The 23,382-nt window shown below is 43.8% G+C and overlaps 1 protein-coding gene across 1 annotated transcript in view; it reads right to left on the bottom strand.

The window, feature by feature from the left end:
- The window catches only part of TTC38 (tetratricopeptide repeat domain 38), a 28,697-nt gene extending 6,653 nt beyond the window's left edge, over window positions 1–22,044 (bottom strand). Inside the window, exons 1-11 of the mRNA XM_026702328.2 lie at window positions 21,995–22,044; window positions 16,207–16,284; window positions 12,954–13,035; window positions 11,815–11,986; window positions 11,182–11,355; window positions 9,919–9,994; window positions 7,187–7,306; window positions 5,575–5,634; window positions 4,322–4,360; window positions 2,126–2,207; window positions 931–1,096 (exon numbers count right to left, since the gene is read on the bottom strand). Coding sequence (XP_026558113.2) covers window positions 931–1,096; window positions 2,126–2,207; window positions 4,322–4,360; window positions 5,575–5,634; window positions 7,187–7,306; window positions 9,919–9,994; window positions 11,182–11,355; window positions 11,815–11,986; window positions 12,954–13,035; window positions 16,207–16,284; window positions 21,995–22,018 — 1,073 coding nt within the window. The 5' untranslated portion in view covers window positions 22,019–22,044. The remainder of the gene's footprint in view (window positions 1–930; window positions 1,097–2,125; window positions 2,208–4,321; window positions 4,361–5,574; window positions 5,635–7,186; window positions 7,307–9,918; window positions 9,995–11,181; window positions 11,356–11,814; window positions 11,987–12,953; window positions 13,036–16,206; window positions 16,285–21,994) is intronic.
- Window positions 22,045–23,382: the final 1,338 nt, after the last annotated feature.

The following is a 23,382-nucleotide window of genomic DNA, read 5'->3' as shown; positions in this document are numbered from 1 at the left end:
TGGGCCAGGAGCGTGGCCAGCCAGTACTTACTACCGGTTTGGCGACCCATGCCAAATCCTTGCTACCGGTTCGCCTGAACCAGTGCGAACCGGCTGAATACCACCACTGAATTAACCCTGAATGAAAACTGAGACTGCAAGGCCAGGGAGTCCAAATGAAAGAATTGCCCAGATCTAATCTAGCCAGATGTTACTGAAGGTAGTCCTTGACTTACTACCATTCATTTAAGCAAATGTTGGAAGTTATCACAGTGAAGAAACAAAAAAAAAGAGACCATTAGGTCTCACACTTATGACCACTGCAGCATCCTGACAGTCAAGCGATAAAAACCTGGGCATGCATTTAAGATTGTTCAGGCTCGCATGACCTCCCTGGTCATGTGATCAAAATTTCAGAAGCTTGGCCACTGACTCCTATTTATGACGGACACAGCATCCTGGGGTCATGTGATGAGCTTCCGTAACCTTCTGATAAGCCAAGTCAATGGAGCAGTCATATTCACTTAACAGCCGTGTTACCGACTTACACCTGCAGTGATTCACTTAACAACAGGTGGCAAGGAAGGTCGTAAAATGGGGGAAGGACTCAACTTAGCCAATGTCTCGAGTAACAACAGAAAATTGGGGGACTCAATTGTGGTCGTATGTCGAGGACCACCTCTACTGTGATCAAGAAGGTGGTAAAATGGGGTTTGACTCACTTAACAACTGCCCTGCTTAGCAACAATATTCTACTTCCAATTTATGGCTTTAAGTCAAGGACTTCCTGTAGTTCTTGGATAAGAACAGCGACCCACATCTGCAGGCTAGTCTGGAAAATCAAAACACTCTCTCTATTGACCTTATATGCTCCTCGTACACACAACATGGGACCCCCCAGAGAACAGGTAGGACCAAGGAAGCCTCTAGTGAGGGTGGTGAGTCACTTACTGGACCAGGTCCTGTAAAGTGGTCAGAAGCTCATTGGAGGTTTCCTGATCCTGAGCACCCAAGGAGGCCATCAGGATGTGGGCATCGTTGAATAGCAAGGTGTGGTCCCGCGCATGTTTCTTCGTCAGCTGGTTTATTGCTTTCCACCTGTTACCCACATTCACCCCTAAGAATAAAGGAGCATTTTTTTAAACAGATAACAGATCATCAGAGTTGGAAGGGACCTTGTAGGTCATCTAGTCCAACCCCCTGCCCAAGTGGGAGACCCTACACCATTTCTGACAAATGGCAGTCCAATCTCTTCTTCAAAGTCTCAAGTGATGGTGCTCCCACAACTTCCAAAGGCAAAGCTGTTCCATTGGTTGATTTGTTCTCCCTGTCAGAAAGTTTCTCCTTATTTCCAAGTTAAATCTCTCCTTGTTCAGTTTCCATCCATTATTTCTTGTCTGGCCTTCAGAGGCTTTAGAAAATAGCCTGACCCCCTCCTCCCTGTGGCAGCCCCTCAAATATTGGAAGACTTCTATCCATGTCTCCCCTGGTCCTTCTCTTCACTAGACGAGCTATGCCCAGTTCCTGCAACCGTTCATCGTATGTTTTAGCACCCAGTCTCCTAATCATCCTGATTGCTCTTCTCTGCATGTTTTTTATAGTGTGGTGACCAAAACTAGATACAGAACTGGATTAAAACTAAACAGAATAGAATAACAGAACAGAGCAGAGCAGAGCAGAATAGTGTAATAGAATAGAATGCAGAATGGAATGCAGAATAGAATGAGAATAGAATAGAATAGAATAGAATAGAATAGAATAGAATAGAATAGAATAGAATAGAATAGAATAGAATAGAATAGAAACAGAACAAAACAGGAATAAAACAGAACAGGAACAGAATGGAATGGAACAGAATGGGATGGGACAGGCTAGACTGGGATGGGATGGGGTGGGGTGGGATAAAACAGAGCAGAATAGAATGGAACCAAACAGAATAATAATTCAGTTCCTAACTCAGCTGCTCACTCTTCCCAAATTAAACACAACTCACCAATGGGACATCCAACACCTGGAGCTGAACAAGCTTTTTGTTTGAAAGGGAATATAAATATCAACTTGAATTGTAAAGAAGAAGGTGAAATAAAATGAAGGAGATCTCTTCCGGAAAATATTTAGATAATATACGTATGAGAACTCTTTTTACCTTCTAATTCAAGCCTATATAACATGGAACAGTTGTCAACGACATCCAACATGGTTCCACTCTGCTGTAAGCTGGGAGCAATCTGCAAACCCCAAACCATTAAGAGTTTAGACTGGGATATTTGGGGGGTGGGGGAGGGGAAGAAGAGCATTTTCTTGAACCGTTCAATTTCCTCAACAGAACTATCAGAATAATTTTTCCTCTATCTTATTCCTACTTTGCTTTTCTTTACGGCTGTGATTCCTGTTTAAAAAAGAAAGGATTCCATAGAAGAGAGGAAAGCCCTTTAAATTAAGGGTCTGAAATTTTGTACATTTCTTCAGGGTCTATTTACCTGTCTATTTGCAATCCTAAATGACAAATCAAAGTGCCCACATGCTAGAGATATCAAAGGAGAAGCGCTCTCAAACGATACTGTCTGCCCACAAGAAAACAGGCCTCAATATATTAAGTGTACATGACATCCACAAAAACCACAGTTTCCTACGGCACAGGTTTTTCTTCTCACACTCATTTCTCAGGCTAAGCGAGCACTGACTCATACACAAATGACTGGAGGGTAGAGTAGGACTCTCAGAGCTTAACTGCTGAATCTGGATTATCTCTAAACGGCCGTAGAGCAGGAGTGTCAAACTCAAGGGGCGGAGGCCGGATCCGGCCAGCGGGGTGCTTAGATCTGGCCCCGCAGGGCCACCCTGGAAACAGCGAAGGACCGGCCCGTGGTGCCTCTGCCAGCAAAAATGGAGCTTGAGAAAGCTGCGCGTGGCCCTCACAAGCTCCGTTTTGGCTGGCAGAGGGTTGCAGGATGCCGCCCCAGCTGAAAACAGAGCTCGTGAGGGCCACACATGCCCCCCACGAGCTCTGTTTTCGCTGGCAGAGGGTTGCAGGAGGCTGTAGCAGCTGAAAACGGAGCTTAGGAGCCCGTTTTCACTGGCAGAATGCTTAGGCCACCACAGGCGCCCCCGACACAAATGATGCCATGCTGTCTGCACCCACCCTGTCCACGCCCCCCCGGCCTCCCCAAGGGCAAACACAACCCCGATGCAGCCCTCAATTAAATCAAGTTTGACATCTTTGCAGTAGAGATACAGAGATCTCTTAACGCCAGAGAGAATTCTAATATTCCAGGTTGATTTAATACCTAAACAAAAAGCTAACCCAACTAATGCAGGGGGTTCCCAACCCCCGGGCCGTGGACTGGCACCCATCTGGCATGCCAGGAACCAGGCCGTACAAACAAGTGAAGCCCCATCCGTGGGATGCTGGCAGCAAGCAAAATCACGGCCCCCTCCGATCTACGGAAAAACCTTTCTCCACAGAACCAGTCCCTGGTACCCCAAAGATTGGAGGCCGCTGCTCTAGTGGTCACCTGTAACAGAGACTGGGTAATCTGGTGTAGAGCGAAGCATGTCTTTACTCTGAAACACTCTCTTGTCACATACTCAGGAGCATGTGTTGTTTTTTTAAAAATTGATTAGCTTAGCTTAGATTAACAGAGTTGGAAGGGACCTTGTAGGTCATCTAGTCCAACCCCCCCCCCCAAGCAGGAGACCCTACACCATTTCTGACAAATGGCAGTCCAATCTCTTCTTGAAAGTCTCAAGTGATGGCACTCCCAACTTATTACATATAACCTATTATCTTGCAAGCAATTGACAAATCAAATAAATAAATAAATAAACTTCGAAGGCAACTTCTGTTTATCAGTTGATTGTTCTGTCAGAAAGTTTCTCCTTATTTCCAGGTTGAATCTCTCCTTGTTCAGTTTCCATCCATTATTTCTTGTCTGGCCTTCAGGTGCTTTAGAAAATAGCTTGACCCCTCCCCCCTCTGTGGCAGCCACTCAAATATTGGAAGACTGCTATCATGTCTCCCCTGGTCCTTTTCTTCACTAGACTAGACAGGCCCAGTTCCTGCAACCGTTCATTGTATGTTTTAGTCTCCAGTCCCCTAATCATCCTGGTTGCTCTTCTCTGCACTATTTCTAGAGTCTCAATGTCTTTTTATAGTATAGTGACCAAAACTGGATGCAGACCAAAAAGGAGCACCAATTATGTAAATCATATTGGCACGCTCAATTTGCAAATCCAGTTTTGCTTAGTAGAGAAATGTAGTTATTTCACAGGCAGTAAACTCACTGCTTGAAGGGCAACTGATAAGAAGAATACAATTAAAGCAGGAAAATCTAGTACTTACATGGGTATCATAAATGGTCAAAGCAGCCTCATAATCACCCTGCATGCGTAATAATGTTAGCAGGGAGGAAGAAGAAGGAAAAAGAGTCATTAGAATTTTAGTATCTCAGATTCTAACCCAAGTAACCTGTTGTCCTAGTTGCGGTCACTGTGCATTGGGATCCAAAAGAAAATGGGGAATATGAAAAAGCCCAACAGACTCTGATTTGTAAACACATTTCTGACCAATCAATCAATCAAAATAGAGCTGGAAGGGACCTTGGAGGTCTTCTAGTCCAGCCCCCTGCTCAAACAGGAGGCCTAATATCATTTCAGACCAATGGCTGTCCAGTCTCTTCTTAAAAGCCTCCATTGATGAATCACCCACAACGTCTGTAAGCAAGCTGTTCCACTGGTTAATTGTCCTCACTGTTAGGAAGCTTCTCATTAAGTCTCATTAAGGTTGCTTCTCTCCTTATTAATTTCCATCCATTATTCCTTGTCTTTTCTTCAGGTGGTTTGGTAAATAAGTTGACCCCCTCCTCTTTGTGGCCATCTCTCAAATACTGAAATACTGCTATCGTGTTATCCCTAGTCCTTCTTTTCTCTAGGCTAGCCAGACTAGGCAAGGGAAGAAGGTTTTCCTGGCCCAACCCTTTCATGTGAGCCTTCTTAGCACCATGGTTGCTAAAATCACTTCCCCCCTCAGCTTCAGGAAATAGCCACACATATGCAACAGGTCCCGTCATCCCACTAGAAAAACTAAACCAGCACACTCCGCAAAAAACACACACACACAACCCGGATGCCACATCTGCCCTAAGATTATTTTGTTGTCAAAGCAAAATCCATGGTTGATTCTCATGGTTTAATCTTAACTGCTGGTGAATGGCCCCGATTCCATCCCAGTTGCACATCTAGAGCAAGGTTTGCTGTCCCAAAAGGGCCCGATTAACATATTTATTTCTACTGCTTGGTGACGATGCCAAATGTCTATGGAGATTTTCAGACATCCAGGTCATGGTTGTTCCAAAAGTGGGTTTTTTTTTTTCCAAGTGGACTTTCTTGTATTTCTTTGAAGATGTTTCACTTCTCATCCAAGAATCTTCTTCAGAGCTGAGGAAGCTTCTTGGATGAGGATCAAAAAGTCTTCAAAGAAAAACCAGAAAGTCCAGTTGCCGCTTGGAAAAAAAACGATCACTTTTGGCATGCCAACTTTCCATATGCATTTCACTCCTTCTGAAAGGATAGATAGTGGTGGAAGAATCCGCTTACCTTTTCAATAAAGTATAGCGCCCAGTGCCAGTAATTATGGCAAGCAAGCATATCACTGTCCTGGAATGGAGAAAGCACAATCATTACAAGCTAGAAACTTATTCTGGTCCAACCAAAAGATAATAAACACCCTCCAGAATTATATTATCAGAAACTATCATTAGAGAAATGCCAGGATAATCAACCCAAGATTGGCCTTGTCTGTTGCTGTTCCAGATGTGAAACATTCCCTCATCCCTCTCCTGATGCTGACAGACCCTGTTGCAATATTCATTCTCAGAACGGTCTGCTAAGATAGATCAGGATAGAAACTTCCATATTCCTGAAGGATCGGAGTTAAGCAAACAGTGACTTGACTAAGACCTGCTAGCAACGTTGCAATAGTGACAAGATCTGAGCGGAGAGCTTTCTCACCACCAATCCTTTAGCTCAGGGGTGTCAAACTCGGTTTCATTGAGGGCTGCATCAGGGTTGTGTTTAACCTCGGGGGGACCAGAGTGGGCATGGCTGGGGTGGACATGGCTAGCTTGACGTCGCTCATGTGGTGGCCAAGTTCTAAGGCAGGATTTCCCTTAGACCCTCTCTCCCTCTCATTATAATCTCTCCTTCCTTCCTTCCTTCCTTCCTTCCTTCCTTCCTTCCTTCCTTCCTTCCTTCCTTCCTTCCTTCCTTCCTTCCTTCCTTCCTTCCTTTCCTTCCTTCCTTCCTTCCTGTCATGCCCCTGGTGGAGACTGACTCTGAGGAAGACGAGGAACAGCCAACAGGGAGTGGGAGTGTGGCTCCAGAGGTGGTGGAGGAGGCTGGGGAAGGGCAGAGGCAGGCTGAGCAGTCAGAGGAGGATCCAGGCCCATCCCCTCTCCATCCTAGGTCACGCAGGGAAGAGAGGATCAGGGAAAAGCGAGGTCTACTCAAGAGGAGATTACCGTGATCCTCCTCGTGGCTTGTAGCTGGGAGCTATGTATATAAGTTTTTAACTGCGCAGTCAGAATTGCTGGAGTCGAAGTTTAGAGTTTACTTTGAAAGAGGTTTATCTTTGCTGGCGTTCTTCCCATGGACTCTCCTCGGTTATTTTCCTGGAGTTTATGATTAGTTATCCTGGCTTGCTTCGGAACTCTCGACAATGCGGTTTGTTTTGGTTTTCTTTTTGCCTCATCATTTACTTTTGTGACTTTAAACTGTGCCTAATAAAACAGTGAAGTTAAGTTGAAGGCCTTACCAGACTTTAATGTATGTTTTGGGTTTGGGGTTATTTTAAAACGCTACGGGTCATCACACTTCCTTTCCTCCCTCCCTCCTTCTTTTTCCTTCTCCTCTTTCCTTCTTTTCCTTTCTTGCTCTCTTCCCATCTTTCCTTCTTTTTCTTTCTCTTTCCTCTTTCCCTTTCTCCTTTCCTAACGATCTGCAAGTATCATTGAAACAGCTCTCCACATACACAGAAAAAACAGGGCCCATGCTTCGGTCGCCATCTTGACTCTTTTGACCAACCCGCAGGCACCCTTTAAGGAACCACTATTGCTACCTAATGTGACATGTGCCAAAGTGCACCACAAACCCTTCAGGCTGAGAGGAAGCTAGCAGACATTTTAGAATAGCCAGATAAGTAGACGGTTACCTTCCAGTTGTTTTCAGTTTGCTTCATGAATGCCAGCCCACTCTTTAAATCCGCTTTCATTTCATTCACGTGAGCCAAAGCATGGACAGACCAAGCATCTCTCTGATTGATGGCTAAAGCCTAATTGAAGAACGCAGAGAAGAGAAAAATATGCATTCTAATGAAGCTGTCATTGCATTACGAGGAGAGCTTCACCCGAGACTTGGTTAGATTTTCATGAGTAATAACGTTGGAGAACCCCAAATCCAGATTCAAATGAGTGAGGTGTAAAGGAGGGTAGAGCTGGGTTTGGCGTGGCTGAGGAAGGAAGCATTAAGGGGAGAGTTGCAGGAAAGATCACAAAATCCTGAGAAAGTCAGAAGCACAAAAGAGAAATTCACAAGAACACCATCTTGAATTTGTTTAGTGTTAAGATGGGACAGAGTAGAACTCAACCGAGCTTTCAAGATTCTGTTATTCTGCTTTATTACCATAAAAAGCATTGCTCAAATCCTTGTGCATTAACAGATAATCAGAGTTGGAAGGGACCTTGTAGGTCATCTAGTCCAACCCCACCCACCCACCCAAGCAGGAGACCCTACACCATTTCTGACAAATGGCAGTCCAATCTCTTCTTGAAAGTCTCAAGTGATGGCGCTCCCACAACTTATTACATATAACCTATTATCTTGTAAGCAATTGACAAATCAAATAAATAAATAAAATAAACTTCTGAAGGCAACTTCTGTTCTACTGGTTGACTGTTCTCACTGTCAGAAAGTTTCTCCTTATTTCCAGGTTAAATCTCTCCCTGTTCAGTTTCCATCCATTGTTCCTTGTCTGGCCTACAAGCACTTTAGAAAATAGCTTGACCCCTTCCTCCTCTCTGTGACAGCCCCTCAAATATTGGAAGACTGCTATCATGTCTCCCCTGGTCCTTCTTTTTACTAGACTAGCCAAGCCCAGTTTCTCTTCTTCATATGTTTTAGTCTCCAGTCCCCTAATCATCCTGGTTGCTCTTCTCTGTACTTTTTCTAGAGTCTCAACATCTTTGTGGTGAACAAAAGTGGATGCAGTACTCTTACTAAGGTTTTATAGAGTGGTATTAGTACCTCCCTTGATCTTGATTTTATCCTTCTGTTAATACAATTTAGGATTGCATTAGCTTTTTTGGCTGCTGCTGCACACTGCTGGCTCCTATTTAGCTGGTTGTCCACAAAGACTCCAAGATCCCTCTCACAGTTACTGCTATTGAGCCTGGTTTCATCCAGTCTATATATGTACTTTTGGTTTTTCTTGCCTAAGTGTAGGACTTTACTTTTCTCTACACTGAATTTCATTTTGTTAGATATGGCCCAGTGTTCTAGTCTGTCAAGATCCATCTGGATCTTGAGCCTATCTTCCTCAGTGTTAGCTATTTCTGCCAGCTTAGTATCATCTGCAAATTTGGTAAGTTCCCCTTCTATTCCCTCATCTAAGTCATTAATGGAGATATTGAAGAGTACTGGGCCTGAGACGGAACCTTGTGGCACCCCACTGCTTACTTCCCTCCATGTAGACTTAGACCCATTCAGGACTACTCGTTGAGTACGGTTTGTCAGCCAGTTGCGAGTCCATCTAATGGTGGTGCTATCTATTCCACTTTTTTCTAGCTTATGTTTGTTAACCTGGGCTGCCTCACAGTGCTAACATCAATCTTGAACCCTGTCTGAGTTTCCTTCTTTCCCATCTTTTACTTAACAAAATTAAGGTGAGGTTCTTTTCAGTTTTGTTCTCACACTTCCCTCTTTCTCATGACTGTATAACATTTTGTGCAAGTGTATTGCAAAAGCCCCCATCAACTTGTTCACTCCTACTCTATGTCAGCGATCATCCCTACATTCCTTTACACCGGGCTGCCTGATATATGAGCAAAAAGTTCAGAAGACACCTGTTCTTCAGGGTTCCTGGAAGAAATGAAGCTGGTGACTTCAGAAGCTCCTCTTCACTGATGAAGAGAAGAAGCTGAGTTTGGGTCAGCTCAACAAGAGGCCCAACTGGGTGCATGTCCTCTCTGAAGGTTCCCAAGTGTAATCTTGGGTTTTCACCTGGAGGACTTCTTGAACACCCACCTTCCCACAAGGAAAACAATTCAGTTTGGACTCAGCAGCAGGACCTCAAATCAGAAGCAAGAGTCATCCAAGTTTTCATCCCATCCTTCTTCCACTTGGTCAGTTTTCAGGATGTGACTCTTTCTCCCTCTCTGTCAATCCCATTGGGATCATAACATTCCTGTAAACGCTCCAGTAGATTTTTTGTTTTCTGTAGAGGGGTGTGTGAAATGCTCTAGTCAGACAAGAAAACATAACGCTCAGGCAGTTTGCATTAAGAGCATCAGTTCTGGTTCCTCTTTGCCCCTGGGAACAAAAACCAGGGTAGCAACCAACATTTTGGAAATCTCAAAGGAATCTCCTGTTGAGCTCTGAGGAAATTAACACGGTCACATTTGCCATCAAGAACCATTCTCACACATCCAGGATGGCAAAAATAAAATCAGAGAATGTTTGATAGAGCTTCTTCCAACAAATTTTACTTAAAGAAACTTTTTCTGTATCCAAGGATGGAATTCATGGAAACATCGGCCTTTGAATAAAACACGTGGCTCAGAAAGATATTATGAATCCCTTCTGATTTTTCTCTCTCCCCTAACTCAAGTTCTCTGTCAAGAAATGCAAGGTAAGATTCTTCATTTGCACAATTCTGGTTTCAGTTACCTGATAAGCCAGCTTCTCAGCACGGTCGTAGAAATTGGTTTCGACCAAGCCAAAGGCGTACATGCCTTTAATGTAGCTAAAGGAAAAAGAGAAAACTTTCACATCAAAGGTTAATCAGCAGTGCTTTGACATGCCTCTTCAAAGCAATATTTTTGACCTTCGCTGATAGGCCAAGTCAATCTGGTTTAGGGTTAGAGGTCACTGAATTCCCAAACCAGATCAAGTTAAACAACTCCAGACAATATCCTAACTTTGGGGTTTGTCTTGAGGGGCCGTGGCATGACTCCCCTCTCCCTGCCTCACCTAAGGGCTGAATCTGTAGTCTGCTGAAGGTGAGTTTTTGAAGCCTTCAAAAAGTCCTTGAAGTTGGGGGTGGCAGGAAGGCAGCAGGACAAGTCTCTCTGCGGGTTGGACAAGAAGACTTCCAAGGTCCCTTCCAACTCTGTTATTCTGTATTCTATTTGTGCTTTAGCAAGATAAGCGAACCCGGCCTACAGTCTGTTTAGGGGCTGTGCCCTGTCTGAACACGGGATAACTTAACATGGCCAATATATTGACCAAGCACGAATGGTGAGCAGGTGGACTTTCTTCTGTGTTTCATCACAAGTTTGCTAATGGAATCCTGGTTCATTCCATTCTTCCTCAGATCTTCTACCCAATTCTTCCATCTTCTCTTGTGGTTGTTAACACACACACATGCACGCACAAAAAACCCTCTTAAGGAGGGGAAACTAGGATATTTGGCTCTGAAGGGCATTCTTGGGAAGGCAAATGGTGTCATACACTGCAAATGGTGGGGTTGTGACGTCACAATGCATGCAACATCACTGGATCTTGGACCAATGTGTGAGGAGAAACACGGCAAAAAAAAAAGCAGGGAAGAAAGAAAATGGAAGAACTTGAATTGTGAATAGAAACCCTTCACACTGGAACCATTTGTGTTACACTAGTGGAAAAATAATAGCTTATAAAACATGCTCAAATTTGGCTCTAAAAGGTAATTCTACTGATTCACTTTTGCACTCTTATGATTAAGAAGTAGGATATATTGCATCCTTAATTATTTTTTTAAACTGAGGAACACAATTGGTGCATAAGCGCACCAACATGCCTACCGTCCCTGTCCTATTGGTTTTTTTTATTTTTCTCATATGTATCCATTTCATGTATTCATAACTATGTTACACCTGTTGTCTTATAATCACTTGACAAAATAAACAAAATAAATTAAAAAATTGTATCAGGAACGAAAAAGGGCCTTACCTACTAAGAGGAATATCTGGAGTCCAGTAACGATAAACTCGGGCAATTGAGTCTCTCATTTGAGTCTGGGATCCCATATAAAAATAGCCATCGTGGGCAAATTTTAGGGCCAGCATGTCAGTTGGATTGCTCTGTAGGATTTCTTCCCACGTATCACAGGCTTGGTTGATCTGCCTGCAGAAGAGAACAGTTTACAAATTAATGGTCACACCAGGCTGTTTAAGTAAAAGTAGCCTTCAAGGTACGTGTCAGATAGTGCTCCATTCAAAATCCAAGAAATATGCTCTTAGACTGCATTGTTATAGAGAAAAGGACTTTTGCTGGACATCAAGCGGTAGCATCAAAGGAATTCTAGATGTGAGGATTTATGTGCGGAAATCACATATGCAAAGTTATGGCAACGGTCCCACCCACAATAGTTCAAATGGTCCATCCAATCAAAGATGTGAATACTGTCATGTGGAGCATCTTCAGGTGGTGATGCAGACATCTGGCTGTTGACCTTGGCCTAGTTTGATAAAGAGTTGCAGTTGCGCAGTAAGCAAGTGTTGTGGTTAGCCGGCAGCAGGTGCGGACAGCTGAGGAAAGCGAAGACTCAGATGAGGGGCCAGGAACATTAGGGAGTGAACATACCCACGAGCAAAGAGCTCCACAGCAGACACGTGCATTTTCTCCCGCTCGCTCAAGGACTGAGAGTGTGAAAGTGACACCATGTTCTTGATGGCATTGTCCAGGTTCTTGTCCAGCCGCACCGAACTCCCAGTACCAATTAGGACCAAACCATTGGCAATCACACTGCCCATGACTGCCAATAAAGAACAGACGGTTTTTCAAGTCTTTAGGCAGGTTGGCAGCAAATCAACCAACTAACCGATTATTCAACCAACTAACAATATTTTTACGAAATTAAAAGGTTAATGCTACACTTTTTTAAAAAAAACTGTTATACTCTAGGTTGTATTTGTATATGATATTGTAAGTGTTTAAGGGATAAAATGAAGGAAGGAAGGAAGGAAGGAAGGAAGGAAGGAAGGAAGGAAGGAAGGAAGGAAGGAAGGAAGGAAGGAAGGAAGGAAGGAAGGAGATGTGTGAGGGAGGGAAGGAAGGAAGATAAGGGAAGGAGGGAGGAAGGAAGATGAGAGAGGAAGGAAGATGAGGGAAGGAGGGAAGAAGGAAGGAAGATGAGGAGGGAGGGAGGGAGGAAGGAAGGAAGATGAGGGAGGGAGGGAGGAAGGGAGGGAGGGAGGGGGGAGGGAGGAAGGAAGGAAGGAAGGAAGGAAGGAAGGAAGGAAGGAAGGAAGATGGGGGAAGGAGGGAGGGAGGAAGGAAGGAAGATGAGGGAGGGAGGGAGGAAGGAAGGAAGATGAGGGAGGGAGGGAGGAAGGAAGGAAGATGAGGAAGGGAGGGAGGAAGGAAGGAAGAAGGTGAAGTGGAAAACTCTTGGCAGAACCAGATTTAGCAGAACCATGCTAATGCCATTCAGCCCACAATTCTAGGTGCCTCAACCAGAACCTGCTCCCAAATGAACGTGTAAAATAACGGAAAGCTAACGGTCAACCTTTTCCATGCCAAGAGTTTGCCTCTGCTGTTGCACTAGAAAAACTATTTCAGGCTTTCACATCTGTGTTCCCAATTTTCTTGCGGTGGGCCTGCTGCATTTTATATCGAAGTTCTGAAATTCAGGAGAGGACGTGCCATATCCCTCCCCCCTAGAATTCTAGGCGATTCCACATCCTGGATCCTTCCCAGATTACCCTGGAAGGCTTGCTTACCAAAGTTAGGATCTGCAACCTGTAGTTTTGAAAGGGTTCCTTCCAGGCCTCCGAGACTCTGGTCGTTTGTCCAAGTCACATACTGGAATAAAGAAAAGAGCTCTGTCGGTGAAGAATCCAAAGAGAATCTTTTTTGTGAAAGAGATCGAGGAATGACAACTTTAGCTGAAAAGCCACTTCTTCCAAATGGGGCCATGTAGCAAAATATTCTTAAGGCTGCTACTTTATTTCTATAAGTATTTAAAAAAAAATTACTAGTGGGTTTTGTTTAGCTTCCATTTCTTTGGTCATTAAACTGAACACTAGTCTTTGAATTTCTTTTACAAAGCCTTCCAACCATGTCACGAGTACTATGATGAATTACATACAACTTCAAGAATTTACTTCCAGCATTTCCATGCAAAATGCACTTTCAAATTCAGCAAGCGTTTATTCATTTTGATTTTGTTCAACACGTACGGGAACTTGCACCTGACCAAATGAAAATTTGCCAATTGCACAGGGGCAGATAGGAAAGCACTCCAGAGGGTCAACATCATTGCCCAGAGGATCATGGGTTGCCCTCTCCCCTCTTTGGAAGAGCTTTATAGCTCCCGCTGCCTTAAGAAAGTTCAAAACATTCTTATTAAAAATCCATCTCATCCTGGGCACTCTTTTTTTTAACTATTACCCTCTGGCAGAAGGTACAGGATAATAAAAACAAGGACAAATAGGCTGAAAAACAGCCTCTATCCCAGGACAGTAGCTCTTCTGAATTCTGCTGTATGTGTTGGTGTGGTGTCGGGGGCTTTCGGTTCAATGTGTGGAGGGTGAAGGATGTGTGTTTGTGTTTATTTTCATGGTCATGAGGTGCACTGAAGATGGTGTTTGGTTTCACTGTACGAGGTGCAATGGCAATAAAGTAAACTAAACTAAAATGGCTTCTTTTCACTCTTTAGAATAACAGAGTTGGAAGGGACCTTGGAGGTCTTCTAGTCCAACCTCCTGCCCAGGCAGGAAACCTTACACCACTTCAGACAAATGGTCATCCAACATCTTCTTAAAAACTTCCAGTGTTGGAGCATCCACAACTTCTGGAGGCAAGTGGTTCCACTGATTAATTGTTCTAACTCTCAGGAAATTTCTCCTTAGTTCTGAGTTGCTTCTTTCCTTGATTAGTTTCCACCCATTGCTTCTTGCTCTGCCCTCAGGTGCTTTGGAGAATAGATTGACTCCCTCTTCTTTGTGGCAGTTCCTGAGACACTGCTATCATGCCTTCCCTAGTCCTTCTTGCCAAAACTGCCAGCACAGAAAATTCGTCTTAGAGATGCCACAAGGCTCTTTGGATTTGCCCAAAAAATATCTATGAAGTTAGTATTTTGTGAGGTATATTCGTTAACTTGCAGGTTAACGAATGGTACCAATTTTTCTGCAGGGTGTTTTATGATGCTTAAGAAACCTAAGCATGAAAGAAGGATCTGAGAAACATAAAGATCAAGGGAAATAAAACAGATCAAACAGTCAGTAACCAATAGCGTTAAAGGATCATTCAGGAAATAGCTATTGGCAAGAACATACTGTCTTTTCTGAATGGTTAATGAACATATACGCTGATTGAGAATTGAACCTTTCTCTCCCTTCAGGCATTTTTGAGTGAATTGTATTTTAGCTGTCTCAGATTACAACCCAAACTGACTAGGATAAGTCTGTTTGTTCGAGAATGGTTGCCATCCGGCCAGAAATAGCAATAGCACTTATACTTATATACTGCTTTACAGTGCTTTACGGCCCTCTCTAAGCGGTTTACAGAGTCAGCATATTGTCTTCATTCTACCCACCTTTGAAGGATGGGAGGCTGAGTCAACCTTGAGCCTGATGTGATTTGAACTGCCAAATTGCAGTCAGCAGAAGTAGCCTGCAGTACTGCAGTCTGACCACTGGGCCACCACGGCTCATCCATAATAGCATGTTCTTGGAACAAAAAGTTCCCCAGTTATTGCCTGGATATTTCTGGTTTGACTTCCTTTTGGGTGCGGCCACTGATAAAGAGAATTCTTAGGGGGGATACTTCACATCTGCTACCCATTCACAACTGACCCCTTCCCAAAAATGTCACACGTCTATATTTGTCATCTAGACAGAACTGTACACAAGACACCAATTTGTGCATCTTATTTTTCAAAAAGGGGGAAAGAAAAGTAGGCATCCTGACACATACACACCCCGTATCTTCCTTTGCATGTATGAAGTGCTAGGAAACCTGTCAAAAACTATAACCGGAATCAAAATAGCAGAGTTCGAAGGGACCTTGGAGGTCTTCTAGACCAACCCCTTGCTCAAACAGGAGAATCTATTCTATACCATTCCAGACAAGTGGCTTTCCCGTCTCTTCTTAAAAGCCTCCAATGATCAACTCCAACTCCAACTCATCAACTTGCTTTCCTTTACGGTATAAAACTCTTGCCATTTTCCCCTGTCCTTGTCACAATGTCTGCCACTGACCATTAGTAATGTAAGAAATAAGTAAACTCAAAAATAAAATGGTATATAAGATGCTGAAAGGTTTCACAAGCGGGGGTTGGACTGGATGACCTGCAGGGTCCCTTCCAATTCTGTTAATCTGTTATCAAATGAAATATACCTCCCTGTATATACATGCTTTGCTTTTATACTTTTAACATGCTCCATTGTTAAGCCTTTTTATATTTTTATATTATGCCTTTTATGTTATTATTATGTTTTTTGAGAGGGGTTGTTATAATCTCTTTGGAAAAATGGTAGTATAAGATGAAATTGTAAAATTTTATCTTCAGAAGTTAGAAAGAGGCCCTGATGAGGGGATGCTACATCCCTTAACGCTAAGGAAAGATGCCATGTGGGCAGCCAGAGTAAGAGATACGGAGCGGTACAGATGAGAACGTAACGGAAGGAGATAATTCACCTGGGAGACATTCTAGGATTAGCTGCAACACCTGAGGGCATATCCAATGAATTTGAAATTGGGAGGGAATGAAGAAGGAGGGAACTTGGCTGAGGAGATGAAACTGGATATAAAGTGTGTTTTGCAATTTAAAGATGTGGCTTTTGATTTTGAACTTGCTTGTTAAGGTTCAAAGGGGCCACCGGTGCTTTGCAAACCACCCGTTCTTTCTTTTTGAATAAATTCTCTTTGTTTTCAATGATCCAAGTTTCTTTTGTTGGCTTTGAGTTATTTCCAACAGTAATAAAAGAATGTTTATGCCTGTCTCTTCAATAATCTTTTCCTCATCCCCACCTGAGTCAACGCAGCATCAAACAGTTTACAAGCATCGTTACTGGTGGTTGAAAGGACAAGTCCGGCGTCCTGCCAGGCCTGGAAAAGATACAAAATGGAAAACTGAAGCACAAAATACAGAAGACACACAAAAGAAGGACGCTTTTCTCAATTCAAACGGTTGTTTATGTTGCTTTTTTTCCCGCTTTTCTTTAACAACAAAGAGGCCTAACATCTATACAACTCTGGTAAATGTATTTTTTCATTACCTTCAATGGGTTAAAGTATAGTACAGGTGCTCCAATTGAATTCAAAGTTTCCGTTGCTAAGGAAGACAGTTGTTAAGTGAGATTTGCCCCATTTTACAACATTTCCTGCCAGAGTGGTTAAGTAAACCATTGTACAGGTAGTCCTCGACTTACAATAGTTCATTTGGTGATGGTTCAAAGTTACAACGGCACTGAAAAAAAAGTGACTTATGACCGTTTTTCAGAGTTATGACCGTTGCTGCTTCTTCATGATCATGTGATCAAAATTCAGGTGCTTGGCAGCCGCTTCATACTTATGACCGTTGCCGTGTCCCAAAAGATCGCGGGACTTTTTGCTTACCTTCTGACAAGTAAAATCAATGGGGAAGCCAGATTCACATAACAACCAGGTTACTAACTTATCAATTGCAGTGATCCACTTAACAACTGAGGCAGGAAACGTGTAAAAATGAGGCAAAACTCACTGAAGAAATGTCTCACTTAACAACATAAATTTTGGATTCAATTACAGTCGTAAGTCAAGGACTACCTGCAGTTGTTAAGTTATTACATGACTGTGTAAGTGAATCTGGCTTCCCCATTGATTCTGTCAGATTCTTAAAAGCCTTCAGCGATGGAAAATGTCTCCTTAGTTCTAAGTTGCTTCTCTTCTTGATTAGTTTCCATCCATTGCTTCTTGTCCTGCCTTCAGGTGCTTTGGAGAATAGCCTGACTCCCTCTCTTCATTGTGGCAGGCCCTCAAATATAGGAAGGGTGCTATGATGTCATCCCTAGACAAACCCAATTCCTGTAACCATTCTTCATATGTTTTAACCTCCAGTCCCCTAATCCTCTTTGTTGCTCTTTTCTGCACTGTTTCCAGAGTCTCTACATCTTCTTTATAATATGGTGTTCAAAACTGGATACAATATTCTAAATGTGGTTTCATTAAGGCTTTATAAAGCAGTACTAATACTTCATTAGTACTGCTTTATAAGTACCTCATTAGTACCTCAGCCACCACGAGGGACATGGTGGCTGAGGGAAGCGGTAGCTCGGTGGCTAAGACGCTGAGCTTGTCGATCAGAAAGGTCGGCAGTTTGGCAGTTCGAATCCCTAGTGTTACGGAGTGAGCTCCCGTTACTTGTCCCAACTCCTGCCAATCTAGCAGTTCGAAAGCATGTAAAAAATGCAAGTAGTAAAAGAGGGACCATTTTGGTGGAAAGGTAACAGCGTTCCGTGCGCCTTCGGCATTTAGTCATGCCGGCCACATGACCAAGGAGACATCTTCGGACAGCGCTGGCTCTTTGGCTTTATAACGGAGATGAGCACTGCCCCCTAGAGCCAGAAACAACTAGCACATATGAGTGAGGGGAACCTTTACCTTTACTTTAATACTTTATGTGATCTTGATTCTATCCCTCTGTTAATGCAAGCTATGATTGCGTTGGCTTTTTTGGCCGCTGCCGCACACTGCTAGCTCATATTTAAGTGATTATCCACTAGGACTCCAAGATCCCTCTTTCAGATATTGCTATTGAGTCAGGTTTCACCTAATCTGCATCTGGACATTTGATTTTTTTTTCTTGCCTAAGTGTAAAACATAGACTGAATTTCATTGTGTTAGAAAGGGCCCAGTGTTCAAGTTTGTCGTGATCCATCTACCGTGTTTCTCATATAATAAGGCTGGGTCTTATTTTTTTTTTGAGCCCCGAAAAAATGGCTGTCTTTTCAGGGGTGACTTAATCCCCCCCCCTTGCATCTTCGGGCGGGCGGCGACAGCTTGGATGTTGACCTCGGCGTTGGTGGGGCACTTCATATTGGGGTCAACGCAGGCAACACCATATCTGGGTGTGCAAAAGTACTTCCTAATGGCAAGGCCTCCCACCATTCCCCCCCATTTCGCATGTTTTAATATAGGCCTTAATTTGGGGGGAGGGGCTTAATTTCATTTCATGCCTATAAAACATGCTGGGACTTCCTATTGGGGGAGGCTGTATTGTTGGAGAAACAGGGTAGATCTTGGGCCTATCTTCTGGAGTATTAGCTAGTTTAGTGTCATCTCCAAGTTTGCTGAGTTCTCCTTCTATCCCCTCACCTGAATCATTTATGAAGATGTTGAAGAGAATTGGGCCTAAAAATAAAACTTTGAGGTACCTCCGTGCTTCCTTCCTTCCGTGCAGATGACCATATGTTGAGTGTAATTTGTCAACCAGCTACAAATCCATCTGATGGGCTATGCTGTCTATCCCATATTTTTTTTAGTTTACCAAGAAGTAGGTTGCGGTCTACTTTGTCAAATGCCTTACTGAAAAGGTTTTGATTGACAGCCACCCCTGCGAATGCCGTTGGCTTTTAGCACTGTGAGAATACATCCTGAGACAAAATTTATCATTACCCAACTAGGGTTTTGAAATTCTTCCCCCGGGAGCCAAGACAGACATAATTGCTTTTCATAATAGCACTACTATTTCTCTCAAAAGACATGGCAGGCAGGAAAGAGATAGCATAAATCTTTCTTTGATTTGAGCTAAACACCTGCTCACTTCAAGTTGCTTTCTTGGCCTCACCATTCCCTTCTTCTGGGATGTTCTTTTGATTCTCCGATTAGCCCAGGCCTGGGATCTCCTGGTAGTCTCCCATCGAAGCCTTGCTATATTTTACCCGTCTGGCAAGTCAGTCTATCTTCCCCTCCATCCCATAATCTATTGTTGCTTTAATCAATAGTAGCAACAGTACTTTCCATAACTAGCAAAACCCAGTATTTTCTATAAATAGCAAATAATGATTGGCTTCATCCCTCAAAGTTGTAGTGGTTTCATTTATTTATATCCCATCTTCATTATTGTTGATAAATACATACTTATATTAGGGGGTGGACTGCTGCTTTCAGAGATTGTGGGGGCTGGTAGCAACAATGAGGAGGTTCCCGAGGACCCTGTGCCAAGTGCGAGTATGTTCATGATTGCTCGCAGGAAAGAGCAGCTGCAACAGCACAGGCGACTCGAGAGTAAGGCTGCAAGGTAATGGCCCCTCCTTCAAGAAGATAAAAGCCAGCCGTGAAGCAAACGTTTTTTGCAGGAAGCAAAGACGTTTTGAAACTCAGCCTCGTGGACATTACAGTATCTTAATTTGGTATTTGAAGACTCTTGTGTTGTAAAATATTTCTTATCTGTGACTCTTGGCAGTCTCACACAGTTTTGGCAAGGTTTGTGCTTTTCATAGTTAATTAGTTTGCAGCAGCCTTTAACTGTTAGACTCATTAAAAGGTTCTGTTCCCTTTGGTTATTGTTTGTCTTATTGGAAAAGGGTTTGGATCAGAAGAGATGGTGAGTTCTAGTCCAGCCACAGTCTCAAAAACCATCTTGGAACTGGTTTTGAAACTTCAAAACATTGCCAAGAAGTGTCCAAGGAGTCTCCAGAAGTCAAGGCTAACTTGAAGGCAGTGCACACACACATTTGCATGTGCTGGCCACACAAACACACACACATACACACAAAATCACCTCTCAAAGTATATTCTTCAAGCCCTCCCCCCACAACCTGGCATTCGCTTTCAGATCAAAGTCCACCTCTTCACACCCCAGTATGCCTCAAAGAGCCTCATTGACATTGGCAAGGTATTACTTTTAGTGTTTACAAATATAGCATCGCGCATAGATGGGCTTTTTTCCCCCTTTTGTTCAATCCTATACATTTCTCATAGATTGCAAGACCCTGCAGTGTTTTGGCAAGCTTTTTCAGAAGTGCTTTGCCATTGCCTCCTTCTTAGGGCTGAGAAAAAGTGACTGGCACAAGCTGGGTGGGTCTAGAACGCCCAGTCTCCTGGTTTCTAGCTTGATAGATTTTTTTTTTTAATTGGCCAAGTGTGATTGGATACACAAGGAATTTGTCTTGGTGCAAATGCTCTCAGTATACATAAAAGATATATTTGTCAAGAGTTGAGAATCATCAGGTACAACACTTAATAATAGTCATAGGGTGCAATAAGCAATCAAATCATACTAGGAAACAGTCAATATAAATCATAAGGATACAAGCGACAAAGTTACAGTCATACAGTCACAAGTGGGAGGAGATGGGTGATAGGAGTGATGAGAAGGTTAATAGTAATAGTAATGTAGACTTACTAAATAGTTGGACAGTATTGAGGGAATTATTTGTTCAGCAGAGTGATGGCGTTAGGGGAAAAATTGTCCTTGTGTCTAGTTGTTCTGGTGTGCTGGGCTGGGCTCTATAGCGTCATTTTGAGGGAAGGAGTTGAAACAGTTTATATCCGGCATGTGAAGGGTCTGTAGATATTTTCACAGCCCACTTTTTGACTCCTGCTGTATACAGGTCCTCGATTGAAGGCAGGTGGGTAGTAATTGATGCTTCCACCACTAAATTGGCTCTCGTGGTCATTTATCCACACCCCTTGGGTTGAGATGTCATCACGTATCATCCCGTGCACCAGATATTGTGAGCAATGACGCAGTGCAGCCTATGTCATGTCATTTACCACCCTTTTCCCCAATTGGACGTCTATTTAGGGCCACCCAAGCAAGAACCTAGCTAGGCAGAAACTCCCAAAATCCTTAACCCAACTTCTTTTAAAGCCAGTTCTAGCAACCTTTGCGAGATGGTTGCAAAAGTAGCTTCAACCACAGAGTCCTGCCCAAGAGTCCCAAATATCATTTCCTGAACTTTGTCCACGATTCGGTTGCCCAGGTAATGAATAACCTGCTTCCTAACCTCTTCCCTCCTTCGCCTCACACTTCCCACTCCGGTAGTACACTCTGGAACGGCTCCCAATCCGATCAATTCAATTCTGCCTCCAGGAGTTGCAACAGATGACCATCAGCAAGGTCTTCGGTGTCAAGCAAGCAAACTGGCACGGCTCTCCCCATCCAGTATCTTACACCTTCCTCCCCACAGCATCACTTCTGATGCAACTTGGGGGAAACACTTGACCCTACAAGCTTCTCTTGCAAGCAGCTGGGTCTTTATGACAGCCTGTGCACAGGATGGATGGGACACCACCAGGAAAAGAACATCCAAGAAATTTGGATCTGCAATGGCAAATTATTTTCCTACTACAGCAGTCAAGAAAAGATCAGTTTTCTGAGTTATGCCACTCTCTTCGTTCAGCAGCTCCAGGTGGCATGCAAGTTGCCCTCGCTTCTCTGGCTCTGACTCTGCAGTGGGTGGACAGGGTGGCCCAAAGTCCACCCGCGGAAAGCTCTATGCTTAGGGCTGAATTTGGACCCGGCTCTCTCTGTTCCTGCACAGCGCCCCTCGTAAGAACCGCCTTCGCCTCTGCTCGGCCCCAAATCAGAACTGGCCGGCCGGAACCCATGGAAGCCCCCCACCCCAATCTCGGCTGGTCCGGACAAAGGAACAGGACGGGGCAGGAGCCCACCCGAAACGCCCACTTAGCAAAGCGGGAGACTCGGCAAACCCACAGACGGGTGCAAAAACTTGGAAACGGGGCAAAACGGTCCTGGACGCGGCAACGGCGGGCAGCCCGGTCAAGAGGTCTGCGCTGGGCCTGCCCCCCCGGGCCGGAGCCGCCGCCTCACCTTGCAGTCCCGTAGCCCCGTCATACTGCCCTGGCTGTCGCCTCCCGTCTGAGGAACCGAGCCCGACAGCTCCGGCCTCTTAAGCGAGGAAGGGGTGGAGGCAGGCCGACGCCGGGAGCCGCCCTCCGAAACGAAAGCAACCAGTCCCGGCCTGTCAGCCTGCCGGGCTCCCTCGGGGCGTTCCCAGAGCGAAGAGGTGCTTGGCTTCCCGTTCTCCTCAGTCGGAGCTTCGGGCTGCCGCCGGCAGCTCACCCGAGCTGGATTATGGTCCCTTCGTGAGGCGGCCGAACCCCACAGCCCTTATTGTGGGTGCTCCCATCGCTGGAGTCCCAAAGGTGCTTTTTTTTTTTCAGGACTTTTTTCTTTGAGGACGTTTCGCTTCTCATCCAAGAAGCTTCCTCAGTTCTGACAGGGTAGCGGGGAAAGGAAGGATCCTCAAAGGCTCCTGAAACGCCCTCAAAAGAAACAAAGAAGTAAGTCCAGTTGCCTCCTGAAAAAGCACCTTTGGGACAACCATGATCTGAATGACTAAGAATCTCCACAGACTTCCATCACTGGAGGTTTTTAAGAGGAGATAGGACAACCCTTTGGATGAAATGGTATTATATAGCATCTCCTGCTTGAGTAGAGGGTTGGACTAGACGACCTCCTAGGACCCTCCCAACCCTGTTATGCTGTTATTCCTTGCTGGGCAGAAGATTGAATATTTCAAGATTTCACTCTTGACCTGGCTGACAACTACCAGCAAGCTGAAGAACGGAATGCGATAATAATGATGATAAAAAATAATAATAAAAATACATTTTTAAATGTCCAGTTGACTGTGTTTCATGTTTAATGAAAATAATAATAATAATAATAATAATAATAATAATAATAATAATAATAATAATAATAATAATAATAATATCATCATCATCATCATCATCATCCCAGGTCCTTGGTAAGGACTCAATAGGTAGACAAAAATACCAAACCCAGTGTGAAATCTGGCTGACTGTGCAATGAATAACAATAACAATATAATAATTATAATGATAATAATATAATAACAATAATAATAAACCATAATAAGTCAATTGCCATCAGTCAATGGCTTTATTTGGAACAGCTTCCATCCTACAACAATATCTGTAACACCATCAAACATCCAGATTTGCCTATCCCAGGTCCTTGGTAAGGACTCAATAGGCAGACAAAAATGGCAAACCCAGTCTGGACATCTGGCTGACTGTGCGATGACCAAGAATAATGATAATGATGATGATAATAATATGTGGTTGTGGGGTTTGTGTGCTCTGAGGAAGATGAGAGCTGTGCCACAGGTCCAACCATACTGCACAGGTCTCATCAGAGGAATCACACAAAGAATGTCACTCCCGTTAAAA

Source organism: Pseudonaja textilis, chromosome 5, assembly GCF_049901715.1.
Source record: "Pseudonaja textilis isolate UNSWEBS1 chromosome 5, rPseTex1.2, whole genome shotgun sequence".
Taxonomy (NCBI): domain Eukaryota; kingdom Metazoa; phylum Chordata; class Lepidosauria; order Squamata; family Elapidae; genus Pseudonaja; species Pseudonaja textilis.
Note: the sequence above shows the minus strand (reverse complement) of the source record. Positions and strands in the feature narration are given on the sequence as shown.